A 16,180-nucleotide genomic window follows, 5' to 3' on the forward strand; every position below is an offset into this window, starting at 1 on the left:
GGCACCAGACACACACGTGGTACACAGACGTACTTGCAGGCAAAATACTAGAACACATAAAAAGGGAAGGGCTGTTTAAAAAAAAAAAAAATGACCACCAGGAACAATCCCCAGCGTGAAGAGAAACAGAAATGGTGGGAAGGGAGGGGCTGGGGTAAACAAGAAAGAGACAAACTCAAAAGAATCAAGATGTTTCAGAATGGCAGAGCCCAGAAGTGATCTTCCCATCATGTGAGTGGCTCTTAGTATTTGTCTCCATTTTCACCTTAATATCAGCACTGAGGTTAGTTTTCCACAAGCCCTCCCCATCCCTCCTTTACCCTACTGTCCCTCTTCCCTTCCCCTTAAAATCATCAACTCCACTGCTCTGGGCTGACCAGGTCTGACGAGGTCCCCTCATCACAGGGACTAACTTATCCTGAAGGTGGTAGCTGCTTTGATGGTTAGAGGTCCCTGTCTCCGAGGAGAGGGCAGCCTGAGGTGAAAACTGCCCTGACCAGACTGTTCCTATCGAAGTCACATGATTTGGCGCACTAGGAATGACTTCTTGCCCTCTGGGCCTGTTGGGGTTCCGAGAGTTTAGGAAATTCATGTTTTCCTCGGCTCCTTTCCCTCCTCTCCTTGAGTTACTCAATTCTGTAGAGCGTGCACCGAGATCATCTCACAAAAGCCTATAGCGCCATCTGCTGCCTGCATTTTCTGAAGCCAGCCCCCGTTACCTTGGCTGAACCTCCTGGCATCTGGAAACTCCACATTGCTTAATCTGCCTGTGAACCCATCACAGAGGAACAGAAATTGTCATCCATGTTAAATCAGCGTTAAATTGTATTTGCTGTCTAATAAAATTGCACCTAATTTTGGAGATGCATCCTTCCTTTATTTCTGGTTGACATAGAAGTGGCCAGTCTCAAGCCATCTGAGATTCATGTCACGACAGGGAGCATCAGGACAGGTATAGAAAAGATACACTCAGGAGGATCCCAAAGAGGGTCAGACTGTCCCCCAAACCACCACCATCCTCACATCAGAAAAATCTCAAAATTAGAGGAAATGCAAAACTTCTAAACTGTGGAAGGAGGCTGTTTTCCCCGTGTACCTCAAGGGCCTGACAATGAATGTCCTATGCTCCCTGCTCTTTAACTTTCTCACCCATATGCTGGTTTTTGTTTTTGCTTGTTTGTTTATTTTTCGAGACAGGGTTTCCCTGTGTAACAGTCCTAGTTGCCCTGGAACTAGCTCTTGTAGACCAGGCTGGCCTCAAACTCACAGGGATTCACCTGCCTCTGCCTCCCGTGTGCTGGGATTAAAGGTGTGCACCACCACCACCCGGCCCCATATGCTGCTTTTAAGTTCTCTTTCTGACTTGATACTATGTTTTCTGGGCTGCAGAGCAAAGCTAGCTCTCTGTATCTCACGGGATTACCCCAGGATGGGGTAGGAGGGGAAGTTGCTTCAGAATCTTATATAAGGCCCCAAATTAGTGGTGATTGTGTAGCAATTTCCTCAGAAACAAAACCCTCCATCTTGGAGGGAGGCTTGTAAAGACACAGGATGCTCTGGAGGGAGGTAAAACAATCCATCCTGCAAGGAATCGATTGCGCTCAAGAAGTAAACAATTCAAAGGCTTCAGGTCCCTAAAACGGGGCAGATTCACTAGGCATCCGCCATCTCCAAGCATATATCAACTGTAAAAGAGACATCAGACAACCTGGACTGTCTAGAAGAATCTCTGACCAGCTGAGCAGCCCGAAGGTTATGAACCACACTCCAGCTTTTCAAATTTCACAAGCTATCACCCATGATGGAGTGGGTTTGGGAGTCTTTAAGTCATTTCTGCTTCTGTAAATAACCCCTCACCCATATCCCTGTAAGTAACCCCAATATCTGTAGGAGGGACGTTGCTTGTTGGTTCCCGGCCGCCTGGCTAGCTTAGACCCAAAATAATCACACAGAAACTGTATTAATTATATCACTGATTGGCCCATTAGCTCTAGCTTCTTATTGACGAATTCTTATATTAATTTAACCCATTTATATTCATCTGTATACCGCCATGTGACTGTGACTTACAGGGTAAAGTCCCCAATGTCTGTCTCTGGCAGCTCCATGGCTTCTCTCAGACTCTGCCCTTCTTCCTCCCAGCATACAGCCTATCTTTCCCTGCCTAGTTCTGTTCTTTCCTGCCATAGGCTCAAAGCAGTTCTTTATTCACATTAACCAATAAAAGCAACACATAGAAGGATCTCCCATACCAAATGTCTTAGGGTTGTTTTGTTTTGTTTTGTGTGTGTGTGTGTGTGTGTGTGTGTGTGTGTGTGTTTTGTTTTGTTTGTTTTGTTTTTTCAAGACTGGGTTTCTCTGTAGCTTTGGAGCCTATTCTGGAACTAGCTCTTGTAGACCAGGCTGGTTTCAAATTCAGAGATCCACCTGCTTCTGCCTCCCATGTGCTAGGATTAAAGGAGTGCACCACCACCGCCCTTTAAAAGAGACCACAGCAACTCTTATAAAGAAAACATTTTAATTGGCTCACTTAATTTCAGAGGTCCAGTCCTTTATCATCATGATGGCGAGCACTGGCAGCGTGCAGGCAGAGGTGGTGCTGGAGTAGCAGCTCAGAGTCCTTCATCGCGCAGACAACACCAAGTGCTCTGAAAGTTACACTGAGGGAAATGAGCAAAAGGGACCTTAAAGCTCACACACACTCACACACACACACTCAATGACACACTTCCTCCAACAAGGCCACACCTCCTAACAATGCCATTCCCTGGAGGGCTCATTTTCTTTCAAACCACCACATTCAACTCCATGGCCCCCAAAGATGATAGCCATGTCATAATGCAAAAATGCATTCAGTCTTGGGCTGGAGAGATGGCTCAGTGGTTAAGAGCATTGCCTGCTCTTCCAAAGGTCCTGAGTTCAATTCCCAGCAACCACATGGTGGCTCACAACCATCTGTAATGAGGTCTGGTGCCCTGTTCTGGCCTTTACGCATACACACAGACAGAATATTGTATATATAATAAATAAATATTAAAAAAGAAAAGTATTGTCAAAAAATGCATTCAGTCCAACTTCAAAAATCCCATAGTCTATCACAGTCTCAAATTTGTTTCAAAGTCTCTTCTGAGATGCATGGCAATCTCTTAACTGTAATTCCCCTATAAAAATCAAAATCAAGCCGGGCGGTGGTGGCGCACGCCTTTAATCCCAGCACTTGGGAGGCAGAGGCAGGCGGATCTCTGTGAGTTTGAGACCAGCCTGGTCTACAAGAGCTAGTTCCAGGACAGGCTCCAAAACCACACAGAAACCCTGTCTCGAAAAACCAAAAAAAAAAAATCAAAATCAAAAGGCAGATGACATACTTCCAACATACAAAAGCACAGGATATACATTACCCTTCCAAAACATAGGTAAGGGAGAACAATGAGGAAATGCTGGAGCAAATCAAGGCCAAAAACCAGCCGGGCAAACTCCAAACTATGTCCATATCTGATGTCAAAATACTTTTTAGATCTCCAACCCCATTCATCTTTATTTCTCTTGGGCTGATTCCACCCCCTGCTCTCCTCAGCAGGTACCCCATGGCTCCAGCATCTCCAACATCTTGGGTTCTCCAAGACAATCAAGGCTTCAACCTCACAGCTTCACCCAATGGCCTCTCTAGGCCTTCAGGGACACCCCTGACATATGCCTGCCTCGGTGGCTTTATTCCATAATTCCTTTCTTCTAGCCTTAATTCTAAACCCAGAACCACATGGCTGAAGCTGCCAAGTTCTGCTGCTTCCTGGGGCTGAAACATGGCCTCCTCATTCAATTACATCTTCACCTGCTGTCTTTCATTGCCTTCACTTGAGTGTCCTGAGACTTACTATGTAGACCAGGTTGGCCTCCAACTCAAATCTGCCAGCCTCTGCCTTCCAAGTGCTGGGATTAAAGGCATACACCATTCCCTTTGGGGGCCATTTTATTTCACATTACAATACCCAGTAAAACTGTTTTACCAAGTTGGACTTTGGTGATATTTGTATCTGTTGTTGGTTCCCTATCTGGGGTAAGTAGACGTTTGTTCTTATATCCCCAGGAAGAGTGACATAAAACCGGTGGAGACGAGTAGTCGTAGGCAAATCTGCCACCTGTATGAAGCCTCTCTGATCCAGAAAATGAAGGAAGAGGAAGGTGTGAAGCAGAAGATCAGGCAAACACTATTTCTAAGCAACCGGGGGAAAACCCAGAGGTCAGCTAGTTTATGCCTCCCTCCTTCCCTTCCTACCTCCTTCCCTCTGTTTTTTTCTCCCATCTTAGATCCTTGTTAATACTGAGACCCACTCCCACTATAAAAGTTCCTGCCCTTCCTAAGCACATAAAGTCATTAGTACTTTCTTTCTCCTTTCTTTTCTCCTCTGTATGAACTTCATTTACCCCTGAGGACTAATATTAGGCTTGCTCCTGTCACACGAGGGCAGTCACTCTTCCAGTCCCTCCATACCCTTAAAACCAGACAGAAAGATGTTGTCTCTCTCAAGTTCCACTCAGAGAAAGACTCCTCTGAAGAGTTTCCTCAATCCCAAGTGTAACCTCTGGCCTTCTGCTGAGGATGGACTGGGATACTCTCAAGAACCCTAGACTTGACCAGGTGCACCTGCTGAGTAGATGAGGCGGGCTCAGAAGGAAAGAATACCCAAATGAAAGAGGTATCATGGCCAGGCTGGGATGGAAGATGGCAGCAGATAGCTTTGGAATCTCATTCTTAGTGCCTAGTTAGCAATGAAGAGACCAGGAACCAGGTCACAGGCAACTCTTTCACCTGGATGAAGCCTTCGGGTGAACTGGAGACATGAACACTTTGTTTCTAGTTACAGACGACTTCACAGTTCTGGGTAAAGAATTTCAGGTAATTTCTGGAAATTCCTCAAATACTGACACTCACAACCAGAGTGTGAATCAGTTGCCTTCTGGAAACAAACAAAAAAATACCCTGTGAAATACTGTGACTCATGATGGCTGCTCTACAAACAAATGTCACTAAGTCTCACTTTATTAAATCCACCGAGTATTTGGCCCTGTAGTAAATGCAGTCACCCATCAGTGTGCACAGGGAATTGCTTCCAGAACCCTGCAGATATCAGTCTACGGAGTCTCAGGTCCCTTATGTGAATGAAAAATCTGCACAAACCCTGTACACAGAGCCAACAAAATGGCCCTACTGGTAGAGGCACTTGTCATCCCCCTGATGACCTGAACTCAATACCTGGGACACACGATAGAAGGAGAAAACCAACTCTTGGAACGTTGCCCTTTGAACCTTTGCACATGTACTTATACACACACCCCAATCTTCTCTTTATGTCTTGCCTGCCATTAATCCTATCATGCAAATATTTTTTTGAAAGGGTCTCACTATGTAGTCCAGCCTGGAACTTGTTATGTAGACCAGGCTGGTCTTGCACTCAGAGATCTGCCAACATCTCAAGTGTTGGAATTAAAACTGTATGACACCACTGGCAGCCATACCAGGCCCAGCTTTAAACCACCTACCTTGAAAGTGAATTTGTCTATTTTTAGCTCTCATTACTCACATCTATCTTAAACTCTGAAGTCAGCTGCAGTGGCATCCACCTGTAAACCCAGGTACAGCAGAGGCTGGAAACCTGAGTTTGAAGACAAGATGGACGAGACATTAATGTTGGAGGAGGGCCCACTTGTTCGTCCCAGCCGCCCAGCTAGCTTAGCCCCAAAATAACCACAGAGAAACTATATTAATTTTTTTTTTTTTGGTTTTTTGAGACAGGGTTTCTCTGTGGCTTTGGAGCCTGTCCTGGAACTAGCTCTGTAGACCAGGCTGGCCTCGAACTCACAGAGATCCGCCTGTCTCTGCCTCCCAAGTGCTGGGATTAAAGGCGTGCGCCACCACCGCCTGGCGAGAAACTATATTAATTAAAACACTCCTTGGTTCATTAGCTCTAGCCTCTTATTGACTAACTTTTATATTAATTTAACCCATTTCTATTAATCTGTATATCGCCACATGGCAGTGGCTTAATGGCAAAGACTCAGCATGTCTGACTCTGGTGGCTCCATGGTGTCTCTCCCTACCTCTTCTTCCCAGCATTCCATTTATTTTTCCCTTCCTAGCTCTGTTCCCCTACAGCTCTGCTATAGCCCAAGCAGTTCCTTTATTAACCAATGAAAGCAACACATAGACAGAAGGACCTCCCACACCACATTAAGGCCTTGTTGAGTCCTCAAAGGGTTGAAATGTCCGGCATGCACCGGACATTGAACTCCGGATTCAATCCTCAGCACTGCAGGATCCAGAATCAGTAGTTCACACCTGCACTGGCCGCAGGATGAGTTCAGGGTCATTCTGGCAGAGAGCCTTTATCATTTATCACAGGAGCAATTAATATTCAAGGTGTCAACCGACCAGAATTAATTTCTGATGGAGAATTAAATTCTGATGCAAGACCTGCAAGAAATACAGACGCCAGAATATCTGATGTTTCTCCCTATAATTTTAAATGTGCTAAATGCATTCTTTCCCTAGCCTGTGTGTGTGTGTGTGTGTGTGTGTGTGTGTGTGTGTGTGTGTGTGTGTGTGTGTGTGTATCGCATGAATACATTCTTTATCTACTGGGCATTTTTATCTATGAATTGTCAAGAAGATGGTTCTGTCTTAGCTGTATTATCCAATTAGTATTAATACTGTTAACCTATACCGAGTTTTCATGAATAAAACAAATGCTGCCCAAGTCAGAAGTTCTAAACTTCCATTAAGAGTGGAACTAGAGTACAGCTTAAGAAAATACTGTAATTTTCCCAGCTGCCAAGATAGCCACACACTATCAACTGATATAAAACTTTAAAGTAGCTTTTAGATCAGGCCAGGTGCTTTGCTAATTGGATTTTAAGGTAAACTATTACCAAAAGAATACAATCTTAGCTGGGCGGTGGTAGTGCACACCTTTAATCCCAGCACTTGGATCTTTTTTAGTTCAAGGCCAGCCTGGTCTACAAGTGGGTTCCACAACATCTAGGACTATTACACAAAGAAACCCTGTCTTGAAAAACAAAACAAAAAAGAATACAATCTTATTTACTAGAACATGTAGCCAGCTGTACAATTTATTGAGCAAAGGTAAATAGTGCAGAGTAATTTAACTGGAGTACCGGGGACAATAATTAACAGATTCCTAACCTCAGCCTTTGTTCAGGCACCACGGAAGAAAGATTCTCTATCTGGCCAGGGTTAGCTACAAAATATAAAATAACTTCATAGCCCCCCCCTCAAAAAAAAAGAGTTACAAGCTTTTCTTTCTATGGTCAAGGGTTACATGCTGGACAGAAAAATATATCTTAAGATTGAAAATGCTTCAAATGCCAGTGTGTTGGTGAGTGTTGTATGGACTTCTCTGCCCCTGGCCCTGCAGCTCCAGCTGCTGCTGCCCTCTCTCTGAGGACACATTTGTAAACAAACAAGTCCCCAGTCCCAGAAAGCCTGGACTTTATGACTACTGGTCACAAAATGTTTAAGATGTTTTATACAATCAAAAGTATAGGATATAGGGGCTGGAGAGATGGCTCAGTGGTTAAGAACTCTTCCAGAGACACTGAGTTCAATTCCAGCAACGACATGGCGGCTCCCTCTTCTGGCCTACAGACATACATGAAGACAGAACACCGTAAACATAATAAATAAATCTTTTTTTAAAGTATAGGATATAGCACACAATTTCCTTATTTCTCTTATTAGTTTAGTTTTGTAAGGCTACCTCTATGGATAACAAAAAGACTTCTCCTTTTACAGCTGCGGTTTGCAGTCCACTAGTTAGGGAGTTAACTAAAAGAAAGTGCTCTTTTCTTACTATCTGGATTGATTGCACTGTGAATTGTTGGGATGACTGTTTCTTATTATTTACTTAAGAAATGGTATGTGACCTTCAGAGGTAATGCCTGCAAGATTCTGTGGGTCTGTAAAAGCTAAGAGAACAAACAGAAGCTGGCAGAAATGTAAAGGTATAGAGAATGTAGGAAAATAATGTAGGAAAATAAAGAAGAAAAAAGAATGTAAAATAACAAACAGACTTGTAACAGAGAACTGGAATTAGAATTGAGAGAGAATTAGAGCTAAGAAATTATAGAAAATTAGGACAGAATTAAAATAGAGGTAGAATAAAGAGACATGTTTGGAACAGCACAGTGAGCCTTTTGTGTAAACCCTCAGATTAGAGCTATTCTAACCCCCTCTACTACACAGTGGCCTCTGACCTCAACTCTGGAGGAAGTCTGCAGAGCTGGACTCTGCAAGCTTCTGTAATTCTAAACTGCACAGTGAGTTTGAGGCTAGCCTTGGCTATATGTGTTTGGTGCTAGCCTTGGCTATATAATGAGCTTGGTGCTAGCCTTGGCTATATAATGAGTTTGATGCTAGCCTTGGCTATATAATGAGTTTGGTGCTAGCCTTGGCTATATAATGAGTTTGGTGCTAGCCTCAGATACACAAGAGTCAGTATCAAAAAGAGGAAAAAATTCTGTATTGTGTGCATACATATGTAGCAATTTTTGCCAATTCATGCAAGTTTAATGTTTATCCCTAGTAAGTGCCTACTCTGATATCAAGCTATACCACATTTTTTTAATTCTTTTGCTTGTAAGTTTGATTTATATTTATAATTCCATTCTTGAAAATACCCATTTCTCTCCCTTTTTAATATAAGTAACCACCTCTATTCCAGCTAGAATATGTACTCTGCATTCAAATTACTACAAGTGTGGTAATACAGGGGGTGTAATCCCAATAAAAGTGCAGGCATCGAGGTCATCTCGGTCACAAAGCGAGTTCAAAGCCAGGCTCGTCGTCTCGTCTTGAAAAGAACAAGCCAAACAAAATCTTTGTTTGTGTGTGGGGGTGGGGGATAGACCATCCTATTGCAGACTGTAAATTTGTATTTTGTTGTATTATTACATGACTTTCAGTACCACCCACTGTTTCTACCAGGACCAAGTGTGGTAGCTGCACTATCTGGTGAGTCCACCACCTGGAAATCCAGAGCTGGCTTTCTGCTGGTCAATGTTTCCCTGTATGCCTGGGTATCACTGTGCGATGAGGAGTTAGAAAAGGCTCTGCAGAGACTGTAGGGCCCTGGTCTCCCTTATTCCTATGGTGCATTTGTGGGGACAGTTTATGATCAACTAACTAAGCTTCCTGTGTGTTTCTGTGCTATGCCTGCCCCGCCTGGTGGTTAGCTGCAGGGCATTCACTCCATTGATAATATAGTAATTTCCCACCTGCCTGGGCGGAGGTCCTTGTGCTGCAGTCAGGTAGATAAGGACTCCCCCAATGCTGAATAAGGTGGCATTCGGCTGATCTCCTTTGGAATGACCCTGGTCTCTCTGTGTCTTATTTTCAATCTCCAGGCCCTTGCCCGACTCGCGTTAGGTACAGTGGTGCGCGAACTGTACCGAGGGTGTAACACCAAATCGGGTGTTACAGAGATCACTGAAGGCGCCGATGTATAAATCAACAAATGGACTACATTTTTATCATCCTGTACCTTTGTTTCCAAACAGCGTCCAGACACAAGTTGTCACCCATTAGTTTCTTGTAGTTCTTAAGAGTCTGCAGACATGATCAGAGAAATAAATGGAGCTCGGGTTATGAAGACATCAGGATTTCCTGAGAGCAGCATGGTGTAAATCTGTTAGTTACCTCTGTGTCCCCAATACTCACACAACAACCAATGCATGTGAGGACTAAAACAAACATTTTAAGAGTATAATGTGTCTCCTATGTGTGTATATTATATACACACATTCACTTTTTTTTCAGACAGATCTCCCACTATAGCCCAGGGTGATCTTTCGCTCTTAGGAAACCTCTTGTCTTAGACACTTGAGCACTAGGGTTACAGGTATATCCCAAAGTCACTAGCAAATTTTGTTATATGTTTGAATAATGGCTAGTTAAGATTCTATTTTGTCTTAGGCCTTACATAACCATATAGTAAGTCTTAATCTCCACTATACAAGTCCTCATCATCATCTGTCTGCACCTCCTCTTGGTCCCCGACATCTCAGGATTCTTTTAGACCAGTGCTTCTCAATTTATGGGTCATGACCTCTTGGGGGTCGAACGACCCTTTCACAGGGGTCCCATACCAAATATCCTGCATATCAAATATTTACATTATAATTCATAACAGTGGCAAAATTACAGTTATGAAGTGGCAATGAAAATAATTTTATGGTTGGGGGTCACTATAACCTGAGGAACTGAATTAAAGGGTCACAGCATTAGGAAGGTTAAGAACCACTGTTTTAGACTCGTCTTACTGTAGTACTATAAAATAAAGATCATCAAGCTGGCTGAGTTACACTGGAATTTATTTACTAAATGAATTCCAGGAATGCCTGCTTCAAATGTGCGCGGCAGCCTCCGGCTTACAGAAAAACTAACTGCCCAGCATATGGAAACTGTTCATCCCTGGCCTCAACTTCTGGACCCTCACTCCCAAATAAGCACTCAAATCACATGAATGGCACAGGAAGCCTCAGGACCAAAGCAGCCCTAACTGGAAGCACCTTCTGGGTGACTGACCCCTATAAATTAAGGGGCCACCTTGTCAATTTCCCTAACAGAAACAGGCAGAAACACTCAGAGCTTTTATATGAATCTCAAATCCCGGTCCAGAGTACTCTGGAAACCAAACCAAGGCAAGCCTGCCTTCCCAGGTCTGCTCACTCTTGTGCCTCCCCAGGTACTGCTGTAAGAGGAATGGACTTGAACAGGATCCAAGGTAGGGGACACCACGGAGTGGTGGCTCTGGGAAAGGACACAGCTAGCGGTTTCCAGAGGCTATGTGAGTCTCGTTCTCTGCTGGGCTGGACATCTTCATGGTTCTGCCCCCCGAAGCCCAGTCCTCAAGCAGGCTAAGGAGTAGGATGAGGTGTGGTGTGTGTATCCATGGGGAGGCTATGGAGGCAAATCAGGAAGAGGCAGAGGAATGGCTGTCTAGATGCTCCTGCGGCAAGCAGGCAGGACTAGGCGAGCATCTCACCCCTCTGGGATGAAGGGCCGAATCAGCTCTGGGTTCAGCAGTGACTCCTCAAGAGGACGGTCCACACTGAAGTCATGGACATGAGGGGGGCCTGGGTGAGCCTTGGGTGCAGGTCCTCCTGGGCGCTGAGGAACTGGCAGCTCAGAGGGATGGGCAGGCAGAGGAGCTGTGAAGAAGTACGGATGCAGAAGGGCCTGAGGGTAGCAAACAAGAGGCAGCCGAAGAAGTCCAGTTACTACCAGCCCCCAGAACCATTCAGCTGGGTCAGCAAATCCTGCCTCTGTGCCTGTCTGGAGCACTGTCCCAGCGGTTGGGAACATGGCAGTGAGCTTGAAAGTCTTGCCAACAGAGGAAGGGGTTGGGGACATAAACCAGAGAAAGGGGCAGAATGTACCGGTATATCTCCAAGAACGATAGTTTGATGTGTGGCTATTTCCTCCCGATTGAAACATTCCCTCTGGGCAGGAGGCTCCTTATAGACTCAGGAATTAGAGGAAACTCACAAGTCCCAGAAAACACCTGAGACTGTATCTGACCGCAGGTCAGATATGTTAGCAGTGTCTATCTCGGTGAACAGACACTTGTTCCTGTCTCCCAGGACAAGTTATAAATAAAGGCTAGGGAGCTGCTGCAGGGTTTGAAGGGTTAGGACACAGGAACACAAGCCCAAGGCAAGGAGCAAGCACAGGAGGGGTAAGGACATGAAGAGCAATCAGGGGGGAAGGTGACAACACCCACACCTCCAACTCCTGCAGCTGCAAGAAGGAACCACCAACAAGAGGGGGATGGACAGAGGGCAAAGGTCACTGACTACTCCCCTGAAGAACACCCCATTGGGAAGCCTGGGCTTCCAGTCCATCACAGATTCTGAGAGTCCCCGACTGGGCAGGGTCCCATAGTGCAGAGTATCAGAACAGTGACCACAACTTGAACCTTACCTGGGAGGCTGCAATACGCTGGTGTGGAGGGTAGAGGAGGAACTGGCCCAGCAGGTCCAAGGCCTGGGGAGAGGCATCAGGCAGCACCTCCTCGAGGGGCACCGGTGCCTGCTCCTTGAAGGTGATCTTGTTGTAGTCAGGCAGCTCTGTGATCTCCTGAGCTCAGCAGAGGAAGAGGCAATGAGAGCAGGCCCCACCTCACCGCTCCGATGCAGGCTCCCTTTCACGTCCTCACTCAGATCATGGTCCCTCATCACCCACACATGCCCTCCTTGCCCCGATTGCTGAGATGTCACCCAGACAAGACCTGGCCCTTCTGCAGTCAAGGAAAGCTGGGGCCCTGGTACACCTGCATGAATAGAAGTCACTTCCTACTGGGGAAGAAAGCAATCCCACGCCTTCCCCAGCAATGGCTGCTACTAACCGGCCAGATTCGAGGGCTGGGCGTGCCCAGGATGCGAAGCACACAGCAAAGTTGCTCGATGTCATTCTCTCCCGGGAACAGGGGGGACCCATTCAACAGTTCTCCCATAATGCAGCCCACAGCCCTGTGGATACAGATGTAAGCAACTGGAGCTCTCACACACGGGTGACCACGCTACCCACGACAGCTCTAACACCTCATGCCAGGGTCAAGGTCCAGAGGTTTCTAGAGACAGAGCAGCTCCTGACAGCTACAAGACACTTAGAGCCCCGTATCTGGGTCACCCAGCTCCTCCTCAGTTTGGGGGGCAGAAATGCAAAATAACCCAAACCTCAGACCTCTGAGGACCACAAACTAGTCCACCAGAATGCTGAGCCCTCATACCTAGGGGCACAAGCCTCGCTCAAGCTCACCGCTGTCTCATCCTCAAGTCAAGATACCTGAACTGTACCCCAGACCACCTTACCCAGACGCCTCCCGCCTGAGACTATCACTGCCCTAACCTTCCCCCAACAAACTCAGAGACATCCCCATGGCAGGCGCGCATTACCTCACCCACCCCAGGGTCTCACCATAGGTCGACGCCCTGGTCGTACTGCCGGGCACCATACAGGAGCTCAGGAGCTCGGTACCACCTGGGGAAAAGGGTTTGAGATCACGGCTGGACAGCTGGTCTGATGAGAAGCTCACAGCCCATGCCCGAACAGAAGGTTCAGAGGTGTCTCTTCCCCCGTGAGAGAACTGGCAGGGATACAGCCTCATTACCTGGTGGCCACTTGATGTGTGTAGAGGCGACCACCATCTGGAGAGAAGACCCGGGCCAGGCCAAAGTCCGCGATCTTGAGCTCGCCTGAGGCACTGATGAGCAGGTTGGCAGGCTTCAGGTCCTGTGCAGACAAAAGGGGGCATCAGTCTCCCTCTACCCATAGGGCTTTGGGACAGGGAGATAGGCAGTCAGCCCCATCTCCTCTAGAGCCACAGCCCTGGCTGCTTACCTGAAGACCCTCTTCAAGGACTAGCTCACCCCAGCCCACCACAGCCCATGTTGGTACTAACCCGATGCACAATGTTGTTGGCGTGGCAAAATGCAACACCTTTGAGCAGCATCTGCAGGTAGCTCTTGACCTGTGCTGGGGCCAGGGGCCTCTGGGCATTGCGCACCACCTCTGCCAGGTCTGACAGCATAAACTCGAAGGCCAGCACAAATCCTGCACCATGTGGGAACACGGCTTTCAGCTGTACCACCTGAGGGCAGAAATCCTATCAGCCTCTAGACCAGAGGTGCTCAAACCATGGGTCTCTACCCCTTTGGCAAACATCTATCTCCAAAAATATTTACATTATGACTCATAACAGCAGCAAAATTACAGTTGTGAAGTAGCAACAAAACCACAACATGAATCATATTAAAGGGTTACAGCATCAGGAAGGCTAAGAACCATTGCTCTAGACTCACCTCCTGACCCACCAGCAGCAGCACCGTTCGCCCTTGCCCTGCCAGAGGGCCAAGGAAGCAAAGACAGCCAGGGAAAAGATAGATGGGTTAATTGACAGAAAGCTGGCTAGAAACAAGCCAAGCTAAGGCTGGGCATTCCTAATTAAGAATAAGCCTCCAGGTGTGATTTATTTGGGAGCTGGGTAGTGGGCCCCCCAAAAAGCCAAAAGTAAAACATTAACGTAACACTAGTCCCTGCAGGGAAACCTTAGAAGTGGTAGTGAATGAAGAAGATGATAAAGGTTGGGGACAAATCTACTATTTTTTTAACATATGTCTTTGTGTTTGGATGCATGTATGTACAAACATGTGCATGAGCACGTGGAGAATCACAGCTGACGTCAGGAGTCTTCTTTAATTGCTCTCCTCATTATCTGTTGAGGCAATGTCTCTACTGAACTCAGGGCTTCACCAAATACGCTGGTCTGACCAGCCAGCTTGCTCCAATAGGTCCTGAGACCTACACCACCAGACTTCACAGTACACTGGCACACAGGCATACACCAGGTGTGTGGCCTGTCACCTCCTGATTCCATTACACACACGCTCTCGGGAAACAGACTGGGACCAGTTCCTCAGCGTCACTAGCGCTGTGCACAGGCCAGAACTTTCAGGAGGCTCCAGGAAGACTGCCAGTGATACTCAACTCAAAGTCTTCAATGGATAGCTGAGGACCCACGAAGTGATGAAGAAAACCAAGCATTCCCCTTGCTTAACAAATTCCTGAAACTTGCTTTGAAAAGCAGGGAGAACTCAGGGTGACCACACATAAAGCCTTTAAACACACCCGCGGAACAAGTACAAGTTACTGAGAAATTCGTACGGTTGGGGACATACTTTAGTGGCACAGCACCTGCCTATAGTATGAAAGAAAAGAAAGCAGGGAGGTGGAAGGGGGGACAGGAAGGAAAGAAGAGAAAAATCACAAAATATTTAAAAGAGAAAAAATGAATGAGTGTATGAGCAATGAGTCAATGGGAGGGAGAAATAGGGGCTAAGCGGGCAGGAGCACAGTGAGGATTAGAAGGGAATCCTTCAAAGTGTCTGCGGGTGGGAAGGTAAGGGTGGAAATGAGTGAAAGAGGGCGGGGGAGAAGCTGCTGTCTTGGAACCTGTCGCCCACCGTCTTGTCCACCAGATCCCTGCCCAACTCACATACTGACTGTCCTCGATCTCCTGCAGAGCCTTGATTTCCCTTAGGGCCTGGTTAGGAATGCCATCCTCCAGCCGCCGCAGGGCCACCTTCTTGAGGGCAACGATCTCTCCAGTCTGTGCAGTAAAGAGAGCAGATACTGCCAGAACACCTTCTGGCAATGAAGGGCAGAAAGAGAACACACAGAGAACAAGATACCCGCAGAGATCCGCCCCTAGGTCGGGAATATCTAAACCGCCCGCCAGGGGACGCGCTCCCGCAACCCCGCTGCTGGAAGCGGGATCACAACCGAAGGGACCCGGACAAGCATCCAGAGACCCCCCGAGGCCTGCAGGTCTCAGCACCGGAAGGCCGCAGCCCGCGGCTTGAGGCAGGGGGAACGCAGCGTGGCCTCACCTCTACGTGCTTGGCTTTGAAGACGATGCCATGGGCGCCCTCCCCGATGCGACCGAGGATGCAGTACTGGTCCATGTCCGCCTGCGGCGCCCAGATCCTCCTAGACAGCTAGGATGCAGCACCGGACAAAGCGTTCAAGCCGTTGCCTAGCAACGAGTCTAACCGCGGCTCCGTGCAGCACGTGACAGGAAAGACCCGCGCTGAGCTCTGTCGGGAATCTGATCCCCGCTAGGCAACACCTTTCCGGGAACCCTCAGCAGTCCATCCGCAGATTACCTAACGGCGCCACGTGACAAGAACGCGGCTGCGTGCAGCCGGAAGGGGCAGAGGCACGCAAGTAAAGGGCGTGTTCACGCGCTCAGGGGCGTGGCTTCTGCTAGAGAGGTGGGGCGAGCGGAGTCATCCAGAATCTGTAGGCCGAGTACCCAGTGGTGAGAATGTCGTCTGCCTCTTGCTGCAGATGACTCCAGGTAGCGTTGGAGACAAGGCCAGAGCTGAGTCCTGGAGAGTCACTTGGCCCTCTAGTCTCTCCAATAGGCATTGTGAATCTAAATACCTTTTAAAAGAGTTGACTAAGCCTGGGGCTGAAGCTCCGTTAGTGAAGTGCTTGCCTAGAATGCACAAAGCCATTGGTTCAATTCCCAGGACCACATAAACTGGTCTCACTTACCTGGGGATTTGTAGTCCCAATACTTGGCAAGGTCATTCTCAGCTACAT

General features: G+C 47.2%; 1 protein-coding gene across 15 annotated transcripts; it reads right to left on the reverse strand.

Moving 5' to 3' along the window:
• Positions 1-2,507: 2,507 nt before the first annotated feature.
• On the reverse strand, positions 2,508-15,756 carry Cdk20 (cyclin dependent kinase 20). Of its 15 annotated transcripts, none has more exons than XR_012910336.1 (11): positions 15,463-15,746; positions 15,069-15,182; positions 13,476-13,664; positions 13,185-13,306; positions 12,992-13,054; positions 12,420-12,543; positions 11,996-12,151; positions 11,058-11,251; positions 9,555-9,619; positions 4,808-4,955; positions 2,509-2,648 (listed from the first exon to the last, which is right to left on the reverse strand). XR_012910336.1 is itself a non-coding variant. In XM_075969348.1 (10 exons), the coding sequence occupies exons 1-9, from the start codon at positions 15,535-15,537 to the stop codon at positions 9,595-9,597; spliced, it is 1,062 nt and encodes a 353-aa protein (XP_075825463.1). In that variant the 5' UTR covers positions 15,538-15,746; the 3' UTR covers positions 2,509-2,648; positions 9,555-9,594. The 15 variants fall into 15 exon arrangements, 9 of the variants coding, with proteins under 9 accessions (XP_075825463.1, XP_075825464.1, XP_075825462.1 ...); XR_012910335.1 differs by lacking the exon at positions 2,509-2,648 and adding an exon at positions 2,667-2,863 and having other exon boundaries at positions 3,076-4,955; XR_012910339.1 differs by lacking the exon at positions 4,808-4,955 and having other exon boundaries at positions 2,508-2,660; positions 11,058-11,223.
• Between the last annotated feature and the right edge of the window lie 424 nt (positions 15,757-16,180).

Source organism: Microtus pennsylvanicus, chromosome 4 (genome assembly GCF_037038515.1).
Source record: "Microtus pennsylvanicus isolate mMicPen1 chromosome 4, mMicPen1.hap1, whole genome shotgun sequence".
Lineage (NCBI taxonomy): Eukaryota > Metazoa > Chordata > Mammalia > Rodentia > Cricetidae > Microtus > Microtus pennsylvanicus.

Coding starts and splice junctions, on each gene's coding strand:
- Cdk20 (XM_075969348.1), bottom strand. CDS start 15,537: ATGGACCAGTACTGCATCCTCGGTCGCATCGGGGAGGGCGCCCATGGC. Junction 13,665..15,068: donor AGATCGAGGACAGTCAGTAT/GTGAGTTGGGCA, acceptor TTCTGCCCTCAG/GTGGTACAGCTGAAAGCCGT. Junction 13,055..13,184: donor ACACATCAAGTGGCCACCAG/GTAATGAGGCTG, acceptor CCTTTTCCCCAG/GTGGTACCGAGCTCCTGAGC.